The sequence below is a fragment of the Nannobrachium achirus genome, assembly GCF_963921795.1.
Source record: "Nannobrachium achirus genome assembly, chromosome: 2".
NCBI classification, from domain to species: domain Eukaryota; kingdom Metazoa; phylum Chordata; class Actinopteri; order Myctophiformes; family Myctophidae; genus Nannobrachium; species Nannobrachium achirus.
Window position 1 is genome coordinate 42,421,367 of NC_137811.1, and position 14,793 is coordinate 42,436,159.

A 14,793-nucleotide genomic window follows, 5' to 3' on the forward strand; every position below is an offset into this window, starting at 1 on the left:
AGTGAAATATCCCTTGAAGAAATTGTTTAAAATTGACAATTCGGCAGCTATTTTGTTATGCAAATTAGAAAGAAAAAAACTCAAAATTTTGCTTGGGAACCATTTTTTTCAGATTCAGCACCCTTGAATTGTGTAAAATAGACTGGTTTCCAACTTTTACCCCAAAATGCCTCTAACAATCACATTTTTCAGAAATTCCACTTGACTATAAAGGCCTGCCCATAATATCTCCAAAGCGTCCGAAATGTTCGGTGAGTTACAACTTTCCGACGTAATGCTTTTAGAAGTCGCGGGTGATGTCATTTTGTAGTCGAACCCAACCTTTCCGCCGCAAAGTTCGGTTTCAGAGAAAGTATGGACACTTGGACAGGCCTTTAGACAAACTCTTACTGGAAACAAATTACAGAGCTTCAACCATTCAAATGTGCAAGTTATATTGCGTTAACATAATCTACCATAGAGATTAGTTCAAATGTTTCATTAAAATATATATATTTTTTTAATCTTGTATGTCACTGTACGTTTGCACATGAAATGTATCTATTGGGAGCAGTGGGCACCATTAATAGAAGTTCCGTTTTGCAACTTTGAAGAAAACCAACATCAGCATGTTTCTGCTGAATGAACTCTGAAAAACAAAGAGAGACTCACTAGATATGTGGACAAATATCAAAGTCTGTTTTATTTGCAACGTATTAAAGTTAAACGTAATAAAAACATCAGGCTTTTTATTTTTCAAGGTTTTACCTATCACCATAGAGACAAGAATCACTCTGCCAATCTTTTTACCATTTATTATTAAAGGAGCTATAGTCAACTTTTTCTTGAAAAACTGATTATTTTATGCTTTTTGTGGTAATTTTTTAATTGATACATAGATCACATATATGAAGCTTATTCTTTTTATAAAATATTTTCGAAACATTTTAATTTTAGCATCCGTTTTTCAAGAAAAAGTTGACTATAGCTCCTTACAAACTCTAGCCCATATTTTTCATCCTTATGGCAGAAAGAAAATAAAACAATTCTTGGTTTTTCAACAAACCCTGTCTTGCCAAACGACTTGCCCTGTATTACGGCTCATAGTGATAATACTTCAATAGAATGGACAAATGGCTGTCAGACCCAGTCACTGGGAACTAATTTGCAGAACTCTAGCCCATATTTTTCATCCTTATGGCAGAAAGAAAATCAAAAAAATCTTGGTTTTTCAACAAACCCTGTCTTGCCAAACGACTTGCCCTGTATTACGGCTCATAGTGATAATACTTCAATAGAATGGACAAATGGCTGTCAGACCCAGTCACTGGGAACTAATTTGCAGAACTCTAGCCCATATTTTTCATCCTTATGGCAGAAAGAAAATAAAACAATTCTTGGTTTTTCAACAAACCCTGTCTTGCCAAACGACTTGCCCTGTATTACGGCTCATAGTGATAATACTTCAATAGAATGAATAGACAAATATCCAGCTCGATCCCCTCCTCACCATTCACATTATCATATCTGGATCCAAACTCTCTCAGCTCCAGCTGACGTTGTACTGTGTCCACCCTGGTGGGGCAAATAATATGCTTCGGCCAAGACCTGTCCCGGCTGGAATAGGCCTATTGCACCCGGAATGGACCCGCTCCCTTTAATCCTTGACTGCAAGGAAAGGAAACAGGGAGATCAAGTTACAGTAAACAGTTCTGTTCTCAGGTCAGGGAAACGCATAAAGGAGTAGTTCACTGCCAAAATGACCTTTTTTATATTGATTACTCATGCCATGGAGACTTGAGTTCAATAATATTCTTTGGTTTTAGTTGCATTCCTAAGACAATAATTTCATTCCAATAAATGTACCCCCTTGTCTCTATGGCATGAGTAATCAATAGAAAAAGAGTACATTTTGGGGGTGAACTACTCCTTTAATATTGATGAGATCAGGGAACTCCATATATGGGCATAAAAGGGATTCTGTTAGTGTGCCATCACAGTGAAGCCAGCCATTTCAAATTCATCATCCATCCATCCATCCATCCATCCATCCATCCATCCATCCATCCATGCATCCATCCATCCATGCATCCATCCATCCATCCATCCATCCACATCCATCCATCCATCCATCCATCCATATCTTGAAGAGAATAAACTGATCTACGAGTTCCAGTCTGGCTTCAGAGAGTCCCATTCCACAGATACATGCCTCATCTATTTGAATGATTACATCAAACGTGAAATTCACGATGGCAAATATTGCGGCATGGTCATGCTGGACCTCCAGAAGGCATTTGACACCGTCGATCATTCTATTCTGATTGAAAAACTCAAAGCTATTGGTCTTGATAGCACAGCAGTGAGATGGATGCACTCTTACTTGGTGGGGAGGGAACAGATGGTGGAAGTCAACGGAACCCTGTCCCCCCCCCTCCCAGTAAACTGTGGAGTACCTCAAGGGAGTATACTAGGACCACTGTTGTTCTTAATATACGTAAACGACATGTCATCTGCTTGTGACTGCAATCTGTTTCTGTTCGCGGATGACTCGGCTCTCCTAGTCTCAGGCAGAGACATATTGCAGGTTGAAAAGGCCCTTAACTGTGAACTTAACAAGATCTGCACCTGGCTCAATGACAACAGACTCTCAATTCACCTAGGGAAAACTGAATGTATCCTCTTTGGATCTAGTCAGAAACTTAGCCTAGTTGAGAACTTCACAATTAAAGTAGGTGACACTGTGATAGAGAGAAAAAATCACATCTGCTACCTGGGTTGCATCCTGGAGGCTAACCTATCCAGTGAAAAAATGACCACCAAGGTAATCAATAAAGTCAATCAACGAATTCGCTTCATGCAAAGAGTTGCCCCGCTGATCAATATTAAATCCCGAAAGACACTAGGAGGTGCTCTTATTGGGCCCCTCATTGATTACGGAGTCCTTGTCTGGTATCGCGACACCCCAGCTGCCTTAAAGCTAAAGCTCCAAACAGCCCAAAACAAACTAATTAGGGTTGTGCTTGGTCTCCCTCCTCTGACCCACCTTACCGAGCATCACCACGAAAGCGTGGGGTGGCTCAAAGTAGCTGACAGAGTACAGCATCTTGCAATGGGCCTGGTGTACAAGATACACTACACCTCCAAGATTCCCATGTACCTGACAAACTACTTCTTAAAGGTCAAGGATGTTCACGATCATAACACCAGAGGCAGCTCCACTAATCATCATCAGCGTAGATTTAACACTAAACAAGGCGCTAACTCGTTCTCCTGCTATACCATCAACATGTGGAATGCCCTTCCACAAGCCCTAAAGGAGAGCAAAACCCTAGCCTCCTTCAAAATTGGTATGAAAAATCACCTTCAGACAGCAGCTACCCGTGACTTGTAAATAGACTAAGCCCCCATGCTCCCCCCCCCCCCTTTTCTTTGTATTCTGCTTTTTGTATTTGATGTTATGCTTTTGAAACTGATATTATCCTAGATAAAGTACTATGTTCTATCCGTCTGTCTTTCAATGTTATATGAGATACTTAAAGTGTGGTTCCTGTGGAAATAAGCTTCGTCTTTCTAGGATCTCCTTTTAGTTGACCTTGTACCAGTGATTTGTACTGTCATGAAACTGTACTTTTTTCTATTGCAAACTTCTAATAAATTCTTCAATCAATCAATCAATCCATCCACATCCATCCATCCATCCATCCACATCCATCTGAGTGAGTGAGAGAGCCACACTTGCTCACCAATAGAGAGTGTGTGTGTGTGTGTGTGTGTGTGTGTGTGTGTGTGTGTGTGTGTGTGTGTGTGTGTGTGTGTGTGTGTGTGTGTGTGCGCGCGTGCGTGTGCTCCCTGTGTGTGTGTGTGTGGGGGGGGGGGGGGACTTGCTGCCCCACCCTTCCCCCCTGTACCCTTCCCCCCTGTGTGTTTGTATGTGTGTGTGTGTGTGTGTGTGTGTGTGTGTGTGTGTGTGTGTGTGTGTGTGTGTGTGTGTGTGTGTGTGTGTGTGTGTGTGAGTGAGTGAGTGAGTGAGTGAGCGAGTGAGTGATTGAATTGAGTGAGTGAGTGAGAGAGCCACACTTGCTCACCAATAGAGAATGTGTGTGTGTGTGTGTGTGTGTGTGTGTGTGTGTGTGTGTGTGTGTGTGTGTGTGTGTGTGTGTGTGTGCCTGGCCTGAACGAACAGCGCCCCTCCCTTAACATGTGTGGTCAGAAAAGGTACTGCAGACTACATACACGGACGGACGGATGGACGGACAGACGCATACATACCCACAACACGGCCACGTATAGGAGACGGTGTGACCACCGCTCAAAAAACGAAGGTACTTACTGTAATCCTTCTTGACATCATTATCCAGCTGGCTGATTTTCACGTGGTGGATTTCCTCCACTAAGTGGAGTACATCGATTTCATCTTCATCTTTCAGAATCAATGTGATTGCAAGGCCTTGGGTACCGCCGCCCTCTCCTCTGGTCACCTGGAGAAGAGGTCAAATAGTGAACCATTGGGAAAAAAATCGCTGAGCGGTGCAAAGGCGATTATGTATGATCATTAATTCTGCACTGGAGGAAAAAAAAAACATTTAAAAATTGATATTGGTTTGATAATGAACATTATGTTGAAAGCTCATCTATAGTGGCGTTTCCATAAAGCCACTTTTTGCGCATTAACGGCTTATTCGCAAAATGTTTTTATGGAAACACTTCAAAATGCGAATAAACTTTCATTATCCGCAAAAAAAGTTATCCGCTTAGAGGAGGAGGATTTTGAGCCTTTATCGAATAAACTAAATGCGCATAAGTGAATGGAAACGGGTCAGACAATAAATGCGATTAGATTATGACGTTCTAGGTCCATTTCCCCTGCCGCTTTACATCCATGGTATTGCGTTAGCCCACAAAACAAACCGGTTGTTTGTTACACACGGAGTGACACGGACCGTGTGTAAATTCCTCACGTTTTCACCTCAAGCCATCGGTGGCAAACCCTTCCTCATCCCACGGTGTTGCGTGCCTGAAGTGCCCAATCTACAAGCTCACAGCAGCTCGCATCCACGTCTCCATGCCGCGTTGTGATGAGCTTGCAGATCGGCCACCTGACCTTCCAGAGGACACTGAAACTTGCAGGACTGTGCAGCGACGTGACCGTGGTTTTCCCGGTGAACCGGTAGCTTTATGTATTGAGAGGAACTCTTGCCAATTTCGTAAGAGACTCGTCGCCAATTGTAATATATTTAAAAGTTATGACTGTAACCCCTTCTTCCCACTACTAGACAGCGACCAAGTCACAGCAGTCAGACGTGCAGATGATGCAGTGCTCAGGTTCGGTCTAAAAAAAAAAAAACCTGTCCCGCGCATCACTACTGGGAAGGTATAAGTGTAGTGCTTCTGTGTTCACGCCAGAGGGCGTTCTCCCATAGCGAGTATTCGAGTGAATATTTGAAGAAAAACATCTACCGGCATGTCTTTGTTAAGTAAGCTCCGCCCTTAGATTTTCAACCATTTTTAGGAGTTTGTAAAACGCTTAAACATATTTTTATCCTAGGATTTTCGTGTCACATGCACAGAACTTTTTTTACATGAACTTTGGACATCTAAAGATCTGTCTAATCAGATTTCTTTTTCATTTGAAACATTCTTTTTTAATAATTCAATGAATATTGCAGTTTTATGCAAATTATTCTTCTGCCTCTAAAACATACATGCAAAGTCACATTTTCATGACAAAATAGTGTAGAGCAGAGGTCTTCAACGTTTTCAGGCCAAGGAACCCTTAGTTGAGAGAGAGATGAAGCAGGGACCCCCACAACCTGTTCATAGATTCCATATAGTTTCATTGTTTGACAGCACAATCGTCAGTGTATTTTGGATTCATGTCAATTTGTATTTTCAGATATTTAACCACTTGAACCGTCAATACTTAATAAACTTTCACTCTGTACTTGGTCTGCTCTTTTTCCCCTCTACACCAAACCTCTTTCCCAACTGCGAGGCGTTGTGAGCTTGTAGATCGGCTATTTTTGGCTAAAGTTCTCAGAATTTGGACACATGAATTTGGTTCAAGTGGTTAATATAAAAAAGATTTGGAGGACCCCCTGTAGTAACTCTGAGGACCTCCTAGGGGTCCCGGACCCCCTGTTGAAAACCCCTGGTGTAGAGGGTTAGTTCAAATATCACTGAAACCAATCTTACCCCAAATGGCCAAAGGGGGGCGTTATATAATTTTGAACAGTTTGTAAAATGCTTAAACCCGTTTTTAGCCTGGGATTTTTGAGCAATTTGCATGTAACATTCTACACGCAATCTAAGGACCTTTATCTAACATTCCTATGAAGTGCACAGCCTGCGATGTGCATGGGATTTTGCAAGCACATTCCCACTAGGTCAAGGAACAGATGCCACCCTTCTCACATTGGCCTGTTATAGTGCCACCAGCGGGTCAACTTTTGCATAACACATTTTTGGAACAAAATGCTTCAAATCATGCATGCAGCGTCCGATTGCGTTAGTAACGTCAGAGAGCACTGCCTGCGATCTTGACATTTTGTACTTTTATAGCCATTGTTTTTTGGCTTGAAGCGAGCCCACAAGGAACAATATTTTCTAGTTTGGTTTAGAAATGTAACAAATGAGCAGGTTCACACAATCTTTGTCAATGTTTTATCATCAACCAAAATATATTCCCATTTTCTATTTTTTGTCACGTACCCCCCTGCAGTACCCCCATTTGAGAAACACTGCTATAGAGGACGTGCAACTGAAGAGAATAAACTTACCCAGGATCAGACTTTGCCCTCTAACTTTGACTGATGGGCAACGCCAAGAAGTGCTGACCAGACCAAAGGCTATTAACAGTTTATCGGGCACATTCATGGACACATGTATGTGTCATCAAAAGTTCAATTTGGAATTGTCCAGATGCAGGAGAAACTCCCAAATGCCTCATATACTGGACCTTTCCTGAACTTTAAACCGGCACAGATTTAACACCACTCAGGATTTGAAACACTACAGTGGACATAATCTGCAAGTGTAATGTAGGGTGGTCACTGTATTGAATCCTGGTTGGTGTTAGATCTGTGGCTGTTTAAGGTTCAGACAAACAGCCTGGCCATTAAGCACAACAAACTGACCAGAATAAACTTTACCGAGGATATGGAGCCCAGATGCAGGAGAAGCTCCTAAATGCCTCATAACCTGGACCTTTCCTGAACTTTAAACCGGCACAGATTTAACACCACTCAGGATTTGAGACAGTGGCCATAATCTGCAAGTGTAAAGTAGTGTGGTCGCTGTCGTGAATCCTGGGTGGTGTCCGATCGACGCAGGAGACACTTGATTTTTGTTTGTATGTATGAGCCAAATAGAGCTTCTTGAGCGTTATAAATCAAGAAGGAGACAGGGAAAACAGACAGGAGGTCTAACAAACAACCTGGCCATTACGCCTGGACCTTTCCTGAACTTTAAACCGGCATATATTTAACACCACTCAGGATTCAAAACAGCGGCCATAACCTGCAAGTGTAATGTAGAGTGGTCGCTATCTTGAATCCTGGTTGGTGTTAGATCTGTGCTTGTTTAAGGTTCAGACAAACAGCCTGGCCATTACGCACAACAAACTGACGAGAATAAACTTTACAGAGGATATGGAGCCCAGATGCAGGAGAAACTCCTAAATGCCTCATATCCTGGACCTTTCCTGAACTTTAAACCGGCACAGATTTAACACCACTCAGGATTTGAAACAGCGGCCATAATCTGTAAGTGTAATGTAGTGTGGTTGCTGTCTTGAATCCTGGGTGGTGTCCGATCGACACAGGAGAAACTTGAATTGTGTGTGTATGTATAGAGCCAAATAGATTTTCTTGTAGGTTATAAAGCAAGAAGGAGACAGAGGGAAAACAAACAGGAGGTCAGACAAACAACCTGGCCATGACGCCTGGACCTTTCCTGAACTTTAAACCGGCACAGATTTAACACCACTCAGGATTCTAAACAGCGGCCATAATCTGCAAGTGTAATGTACTGTGGTCGCTGTCTTGAATCCTGGTTGGTGTTAGATCTGTGCCTGTTTAAGGTTCAGACAAACAGCCTGGCCATTACGCACAACAAACTGACGAGAATAAACTTTACCGAGGATATGGAGCCCAGATGCAGGAGAAACTCCTAAATGGCTCATATCCTGGACCTCTCCTGAACTTTAAACCGGCACAGATTTAACACCACTCAGGATTTGAAACAGCGACCATAATCTGCAAGTGTAATGTAATTATAATAAATGTAACCCCATTCATTCCGGATGGGGACCCAAATGGATTCGGGTTCCCATCCGGAATCAATGGGGGTAAATTTACTCTAATCAAAACGTTGTCTTGGGAATGCGACAAAAGCCAAAAAATATTATTGAACTCAAGTCTCCATGGCGTGAATAATCAATAGAAAGAAAAAGTCATTTTGGGGGTGAACTACTCCTTTAAGATTCAGACAAACAGCCTGGCCATGACGCACAACAAACAAACAGCAGGATTTTGATTGGCCAAGACAGATCTAAATTGACATGAACAACACAGCATTTGATTTGTCTGTTCTCTTTGGCTAACACATGTCGTCATAAGTAGAACGGTTTCTGATCTCTGTGGCCATTAAACGAAACTGGTTTTTCTTACATTGATGCTCCTACATATTATCATGCAAGCACCAGTTAAAGTTACTTTCCATCCCTCATATACTGTGTGCACAGTGCACACATCCCATAACCCACACACTGCACATCATTTCAGAGCTCATATCTTGGAACGGGTAAGGGCTAGTTACCATTAACTGTTCTGCTGCTGTAGACGAACCTCACCGTCATTCAAATCGGTGACTACATGACGCCGTTGACAGCGCTCACCGTCAATCTTACTGTATTTACAGTAAATGTATTAACGATTTGTTTAAAACGCACGTTGGGCGTGCACGCGAAGTGAAGCTCCTCCATGTTAAGTCAATGGAGAGGCCCATAAAGAAACTTCATTTAATCCAAAAGAGCCATTTTGAGCCATTTTGCACCAGATCTGATGTAAACAATACAAACGGCAGGGCGCAGCCATGTTTCTCTTCTCGGCTCATACTGTCATGTGACTAGATGACGTAATCATTGCCGTCAAGTGATAATCCAAAAAAAACAAAAACAACCCCCTTCCAGCCCTTCAAAATAATAGCGGCGGCCGACGGAGGAAACGGCGCGGCACCAAGGCAACAAGCAACCTTCAGATTAAGAGGCACGGGTTGTGTTAAAACAATGGTTCTGCTGGTGACAAAGTTTCGAGCAACATGTTGTGCTGTTTATCAATACTCACACCCTTCTGGAGCCCAATACAATCCTTGTAGGACAATAAAGATTTGTTTTTGGCTGATTAAACAACAGAGGTACTAGTGATGCGTGGAGCCCGCAGGCCGGGTTGAGCTGGGCCAAGAAATGTACACTTTATTGGCGGGGCGAGTTGAGGCGATCTCGTTCAAATACTATACTATAATGCGCACCAAGTGTCCTTCCCTATGCTCGTCAGCCAAACTGGTCCGTGTCATGTAATTCTAATTAAGTCCATTACTTCCTGTAAGTAGACTTGAAAATAAAACCAGTTGCCTAATCATATTACGGGAGTATACGTATCTTATTTTGAAATCCACCGCTTGAGAGGAAGTGCTTCTGCTTTGTTAGTTATTGGCTACTTGACACAGCCTATCTGCAGCTAAATGTAAACAGAACTCAGAACAACTCACGTGTGGACCAGTGTGGATTGTACAAGCTTTTGACTAAACTAGAGCTGTTGCTTTGGTGTCTCAGCGCAGTGCGCCAGTGACAAGGCTTGTGACTCGATCCTCATCTCTCTGTGATACAGTAGTTGTGTTCCGTGTGTATAGTCATACAGGAGTGTTATCAATTAAAATAAGCATGCATGTTGTCACTCGTCATGCCGTCATGTAGCTAATTAACGGTTCATTGCTTTTAAATGTTCGAACGATATTTTTGTATGGCTCTGTTGCACTGCACTGTTAGGCTATGTGCTCTAAATCAGTGCTCAAAGTTTCTCCGTTCTGTTTTTGCACAGTTAAAATTGGCTGCTAAAAATCCACATTCAAAGACGTATTTGACATGTATTTAATGCAGCAAGAGCCGTTGGCCGCGAAAAAAACGTCCGTGGACGCGATAATGCTTTGTTAACTGTCCCACCTAAGTCCCTGCTAGTCTGAACAAACATCACCTTCCCTCTCATAACACTACTACTACTACCATTAGTACTACTACTACATTTATATAAAGCTGCACTTGCATTTGAATTCAAGTCTGACACAAGTTAAGGTTAACTTAGGTAGTATTTCATTTTGCTGGCTTTTAGGGTCTGTGTGTGAGTGAGTAGGCTCACAAATTATTATAATTCAAATATGACCTTCTTTTTTGCATAGGACAACTCTATCCTGCATCAATTGGTATTTTATAATTGTCAATACCCTATCCATCTAAAAAACAAAATATAATCTTCCCACAGTTCATATTAAAATAATAAACACCCATTAGATATCTCCCTTTGAGTCACAATTATAATAATTTGTGGGCCTACACACTCACACACAGTCCCTAAAAGCCAGCAAAATGAACTACTACCTAAGTTAACCTTAACTTGTGTCAGACTTGAATTCAAATGCAAGAGCAGCTTTATATAAATGTAGTAGTAGTAGTACTAGTAGTAGTAGTAGTAGTAGTGTTATGAGAGGGAAGGTGATGTTTGTTCAGACTAGCAGGGACTTAGGTGGGACAGTTAACAAAGCATTATCCAGTTTCTGTCTGTTGTTGATCCCTCCCCCCACCACCACCCTGATTGGTCCATCAGAGTCATTGTGAGTATTTAACATAGCTCTGTTTAGCTCCATGACACAGTCATGCCACAGTTCCATGTCTGCAAGTTCCTGAGGCTGAACTCTCTTCTGGACTAAAGGTGAAGAATAAATAAATAGACAGACAGACAGACAGACAGACAGACAGACAGAGTCACTTAATGACAATTATAATAATTTGTGAGCCGACACACTCACACACAGACCCTAAAAGCCAGCAAAATGAAATACTACCTAAGTTAACCTTAACTTGTGTCAGACTTGAATTCAAATGCAATTGCAGCTTTATATAAATGTAGTAGTAGTACTAATGGTAGTAGTAGTAGTGTTATGAGAGGGAAGGTGATGTTTGTTCAGACTAGCAGGGACTTAGTAGGTGGGACAGTTAACAAAGCATTATCCAGTTTCTGTCTATTGTTGATCCCTCCCCCCACCCCTCCCCACCACCCTGATTGGTCCATCAGAGTCATTGTGAGTATTTAACATAGCTCTGTTTAGCTCCATGACACAGTCATGACACAGTTCCATGTGTGCAAGTTCCTGAGGCTGAACTCTCTTCTGGACTAAAGGTGAAGTATAAATAAATTAAATAGATAGATAGATAGATAGATAGATAGATAGATAGATAGATAGATAGATAGCATACACTAGAGATCCTATTTGTTTTTTAGATGGATAGGGTACAATTGGCAATTATAAAATACCAATTGATGCAGCTTAGAGTTGTCCTATCCCAAAAAAAGAAGGTAATATTTGAATTCTCCATCAAAACATACATACAATAGACAATTAGACATCCAATTAGTTTTTTAGATGGATAGGGTACAATTGGCAATTATAAAATACCAATTGATGCAGGTTAAAGTTGTCCTATGCAAAAAAGAAGGTCATATTTGAATTCTCCACCAAAAAATACATACAATAGACATCCAATTTGTTTTTTAGATGGATAGGGTACAATTGGCAATTATAAAATACCAATTGATGCAGGTTAGAGTTGTCCTATGCAAAAAAAGAAGGTCATATTTGAATTCTCCATCAAAAAACACATACAATAGACACCCAATTTGTATTTTTTCGCGGCAATTATAAAATACCAATTGATGCAGCTTAGAGTTGTCCTATCCCAAAAAAGAAGGTAATATTTGAATTCTCCATCAAAACATACATACAATAGACATCCAATTCGTTTTTTAGATGGATAGGGTACAATTGGCAATTATAAAATACCAATTGATGCAGGTTAAAGTTGTCCTATGCAAAAAAGAAGGTCATATTTGAATTCTCCATCAAAAAATACATACAATAGACATCCAATTAGTTTTTTAGATGGATAGGGTACAATTGGCAATTATAAAATACCAATTGATGCAGGTTAGAGTTGTCCTATGCAAAATAAAGGTCATATTTGAATTCTCCATCAAAAAATACATACAATAGACACCCTATTAGTTTTTTAGATGGATAGGGTACAATTGGCAATTATAAAATACCAATTGATGCAGGTTAGAGTTGTCCTATGCAAAAAAGAAGGTCATATTTGAATTCTCCATCAAAAAACACATACAATAGACACCCAATTTGTATTTTTTTGCGGCCTCGTCCACGGCCGGCCGGCCGTCTGCGTCCACGGCCGCGGCCTCGTCCACGGCCGCGTCCCCGTCCGTCTGCGTCCACGGCCCCTTTCCACGGCCGCGTCCACGGCCGGGCCGGCCGGCCATTTGCGTCCACGGACGCGACCTCGCGTCCACGGACGTTTTTTTCGCGGCCAGCGGCTGTCTCTCATTTAATGACGGCGGGCCGGGCTGAGCTGGGCTGTGAAAATTGATGCGTTGTTGCGGGGCGGGCTGGGCTGGGTAAGATAATTAAAATTGCTGGGGCCCGCGATCCATAAAAAACCCTAACCCGCGCATCACTAAGAGGTACTGGTAACAGAAAGTGCAGCAAAAGAGGTCGATGTTTATTTAATTCCTACCTGTGATAAGTAGGTAGGTAGGTCCGAGGGCCCGTCGAAGTTAATGGTATTTTTGCAGTTCTCCAAATCTAGATCACTGCAGTCGGTCACCAGGAACTGAAACTTGCCATTCCCGAAATCCCTCAAGACTTTTTCTCTACAGAGGTGATGAGGGGAAGGAGGAATGAACCACAACACCACACAGTGTAAACTACCGTAATTGCTGGACTATTAGCCGCTCCTCGCTCCTCACCAGCTAAATTTAGAACAAAAAACGAATGTTTACAATAAGTCGCAGGTTTCCTTCCTGCTATTGACCTTAAACCGATATATCGGCCACCGATATCACCTTTTTGGCCATATCGGTATGCACCGATATGCGACGATATGACCAATATCACTTTTTTAGGGGCTAGTGAAAGTTACAAGTATGGTTTGTGCAATGCAGAGCACTGCAGATTGGAGGTCTGTGGCTCTTTAATAAAGACATCGGTATAAGAAAGCAGCTGTCTGAATCTGTAGTATAACTGTCTCTGTACTTTTTCATAATCATATTTGTGCATCTTTACACAATCTACATATTCAGAGTAAAAGTCCTGTTGCTCCAGAACGGATGCAAAAGTGGTGACGCCCCCAGTGGAGGACCCCCTCCACTGCAGCTCACATAAAATGCCGTAACTCGGCCTAGGAGCGTCCGGGAGAGCCGCGGCCGGTACCTATTCGTCCGCCAAGGCAACGCGGAGACCCCACCCCTCATTTCTCACATGGCCCTCTTCTAGCGCCACCTACAGGCCGATTTTCACAACACATTTTTGCCCACTACTCCTACAGTTTTGGCCCTAAAATCACGCAAATTGCTACACATGTGTAGTGATTTTCGTGATTTTAGGGCAACATCTGTAGGAGCAGTGTCCAAAAATGTGTTTTTAAAAATCGGCCTGAAGGTGGCGCTATATGGGACAGATTCATGTTGATGGGATGAGTGTAGACAATGGCCCTCATTTATCAACGTGGTGCAGATCAAAATTTTGGTGTACACCAAAATTTAGGGAAGTCTCGACATTTATCATTTCAACTTGACTTTGACTTTGGTCTAGGGTAGGATCAAATCTCACGTCAAGTCCTGAGGTGGTGTAGGAATCATCCTACACCACTTTGTTCCATAGTAGATGTGCGGAGCAGCATTGTCTAACTATCTGACAGGCAATGGACACATGTATCCACTCGAAAATGTATATCCAACACAATAATAAATAATCCTGTGAAAATATAACATTTTATAAAAGCATAGCCTATTATAGCCAGCTACATCATGCACGCCGATTTTATTTCCAAGTTACAATGACAAGCAATTAAAATCTAGCAATATGGAAGCAATCTACTGTTAAGTGCTTTAACAGTCTAAATCTTAAGATTGCAGACCTGGCTCAGAACAATTGCACACGAACGCATTTTCGGGACCAGCGCGGCGCCGCTGTGATCTTACATTACCGTGAGGCGTGAGCCTCCAATTTATAATCCTACAGTCCACGGCCACGGCCCACCGGGGAGAAGACCAGCCCGTGCGGGAACGGTGCATGATTGCAAATTCAAGCTCAAACGCGCATTGTGCTCGTCGCCGAAATTGGGTTAAATTTATATCCAAAACCTAACTGTGGGGTCTCTCAATTTATACAGTCGCTACAGTACTGTAGTAGGCCTACACTATGCTGGAGTTAATGATGAAACCCGACGTGGTGAGCCCGTGACATTCTTTTCGTGGACCGTGAGCTATCCAACTATTATACAAGTGTGTCCTATATATGGAGTTATGTATTAAGGATAAAACCCACCCGACGCTTCAAACCTTCAGATTATAACTGCCTCCTTGTCAGTATCTCTCAGTAACATCGCATGCACGGCATCCCGTGGTTTCGGGAATACCAGATTTTGCTTTCTTTTTTTCTTTTTCTTTTTTTGTAACCACTCAAACGCGCACT

General features: G+C 42.1%; 1 protein-coding gene across 1 annotated transcript in view; it reads right to left on the reverse strand.

Moving 5' to 3' along the window:
• Window positions 1–1,400: 1,400 nt before the first annotated feature.
• The window catches only part of LOC308298485 (uncharacterized protein), a 42,597-nt gene continuing 29,204 nt past the window's right edge, over window positions 1,401–14,793 (reverse strand). Inside the window, exons 7-9 of the mRNA XM_080742093.1 lie at window positions 12,836–12,971; window positions 4,313–4,460; window positions 1,401–1,647 (exon numbers count right to left, since the gene is read on the reverse strand). Coding sequence (XP_080598219.1) covers window positions 1,637–1,647; window positions 4,313–4,460; window positions 12,836–12,971 — 295 coding nt within the window. The 3' untranslated portion in view covers window positions 1,401–1,636. The remainder of the gene's footprint in view (window positions 1,648–4,312; window positions 4,461–12,835; window positions 12,972–14,793) is intronic.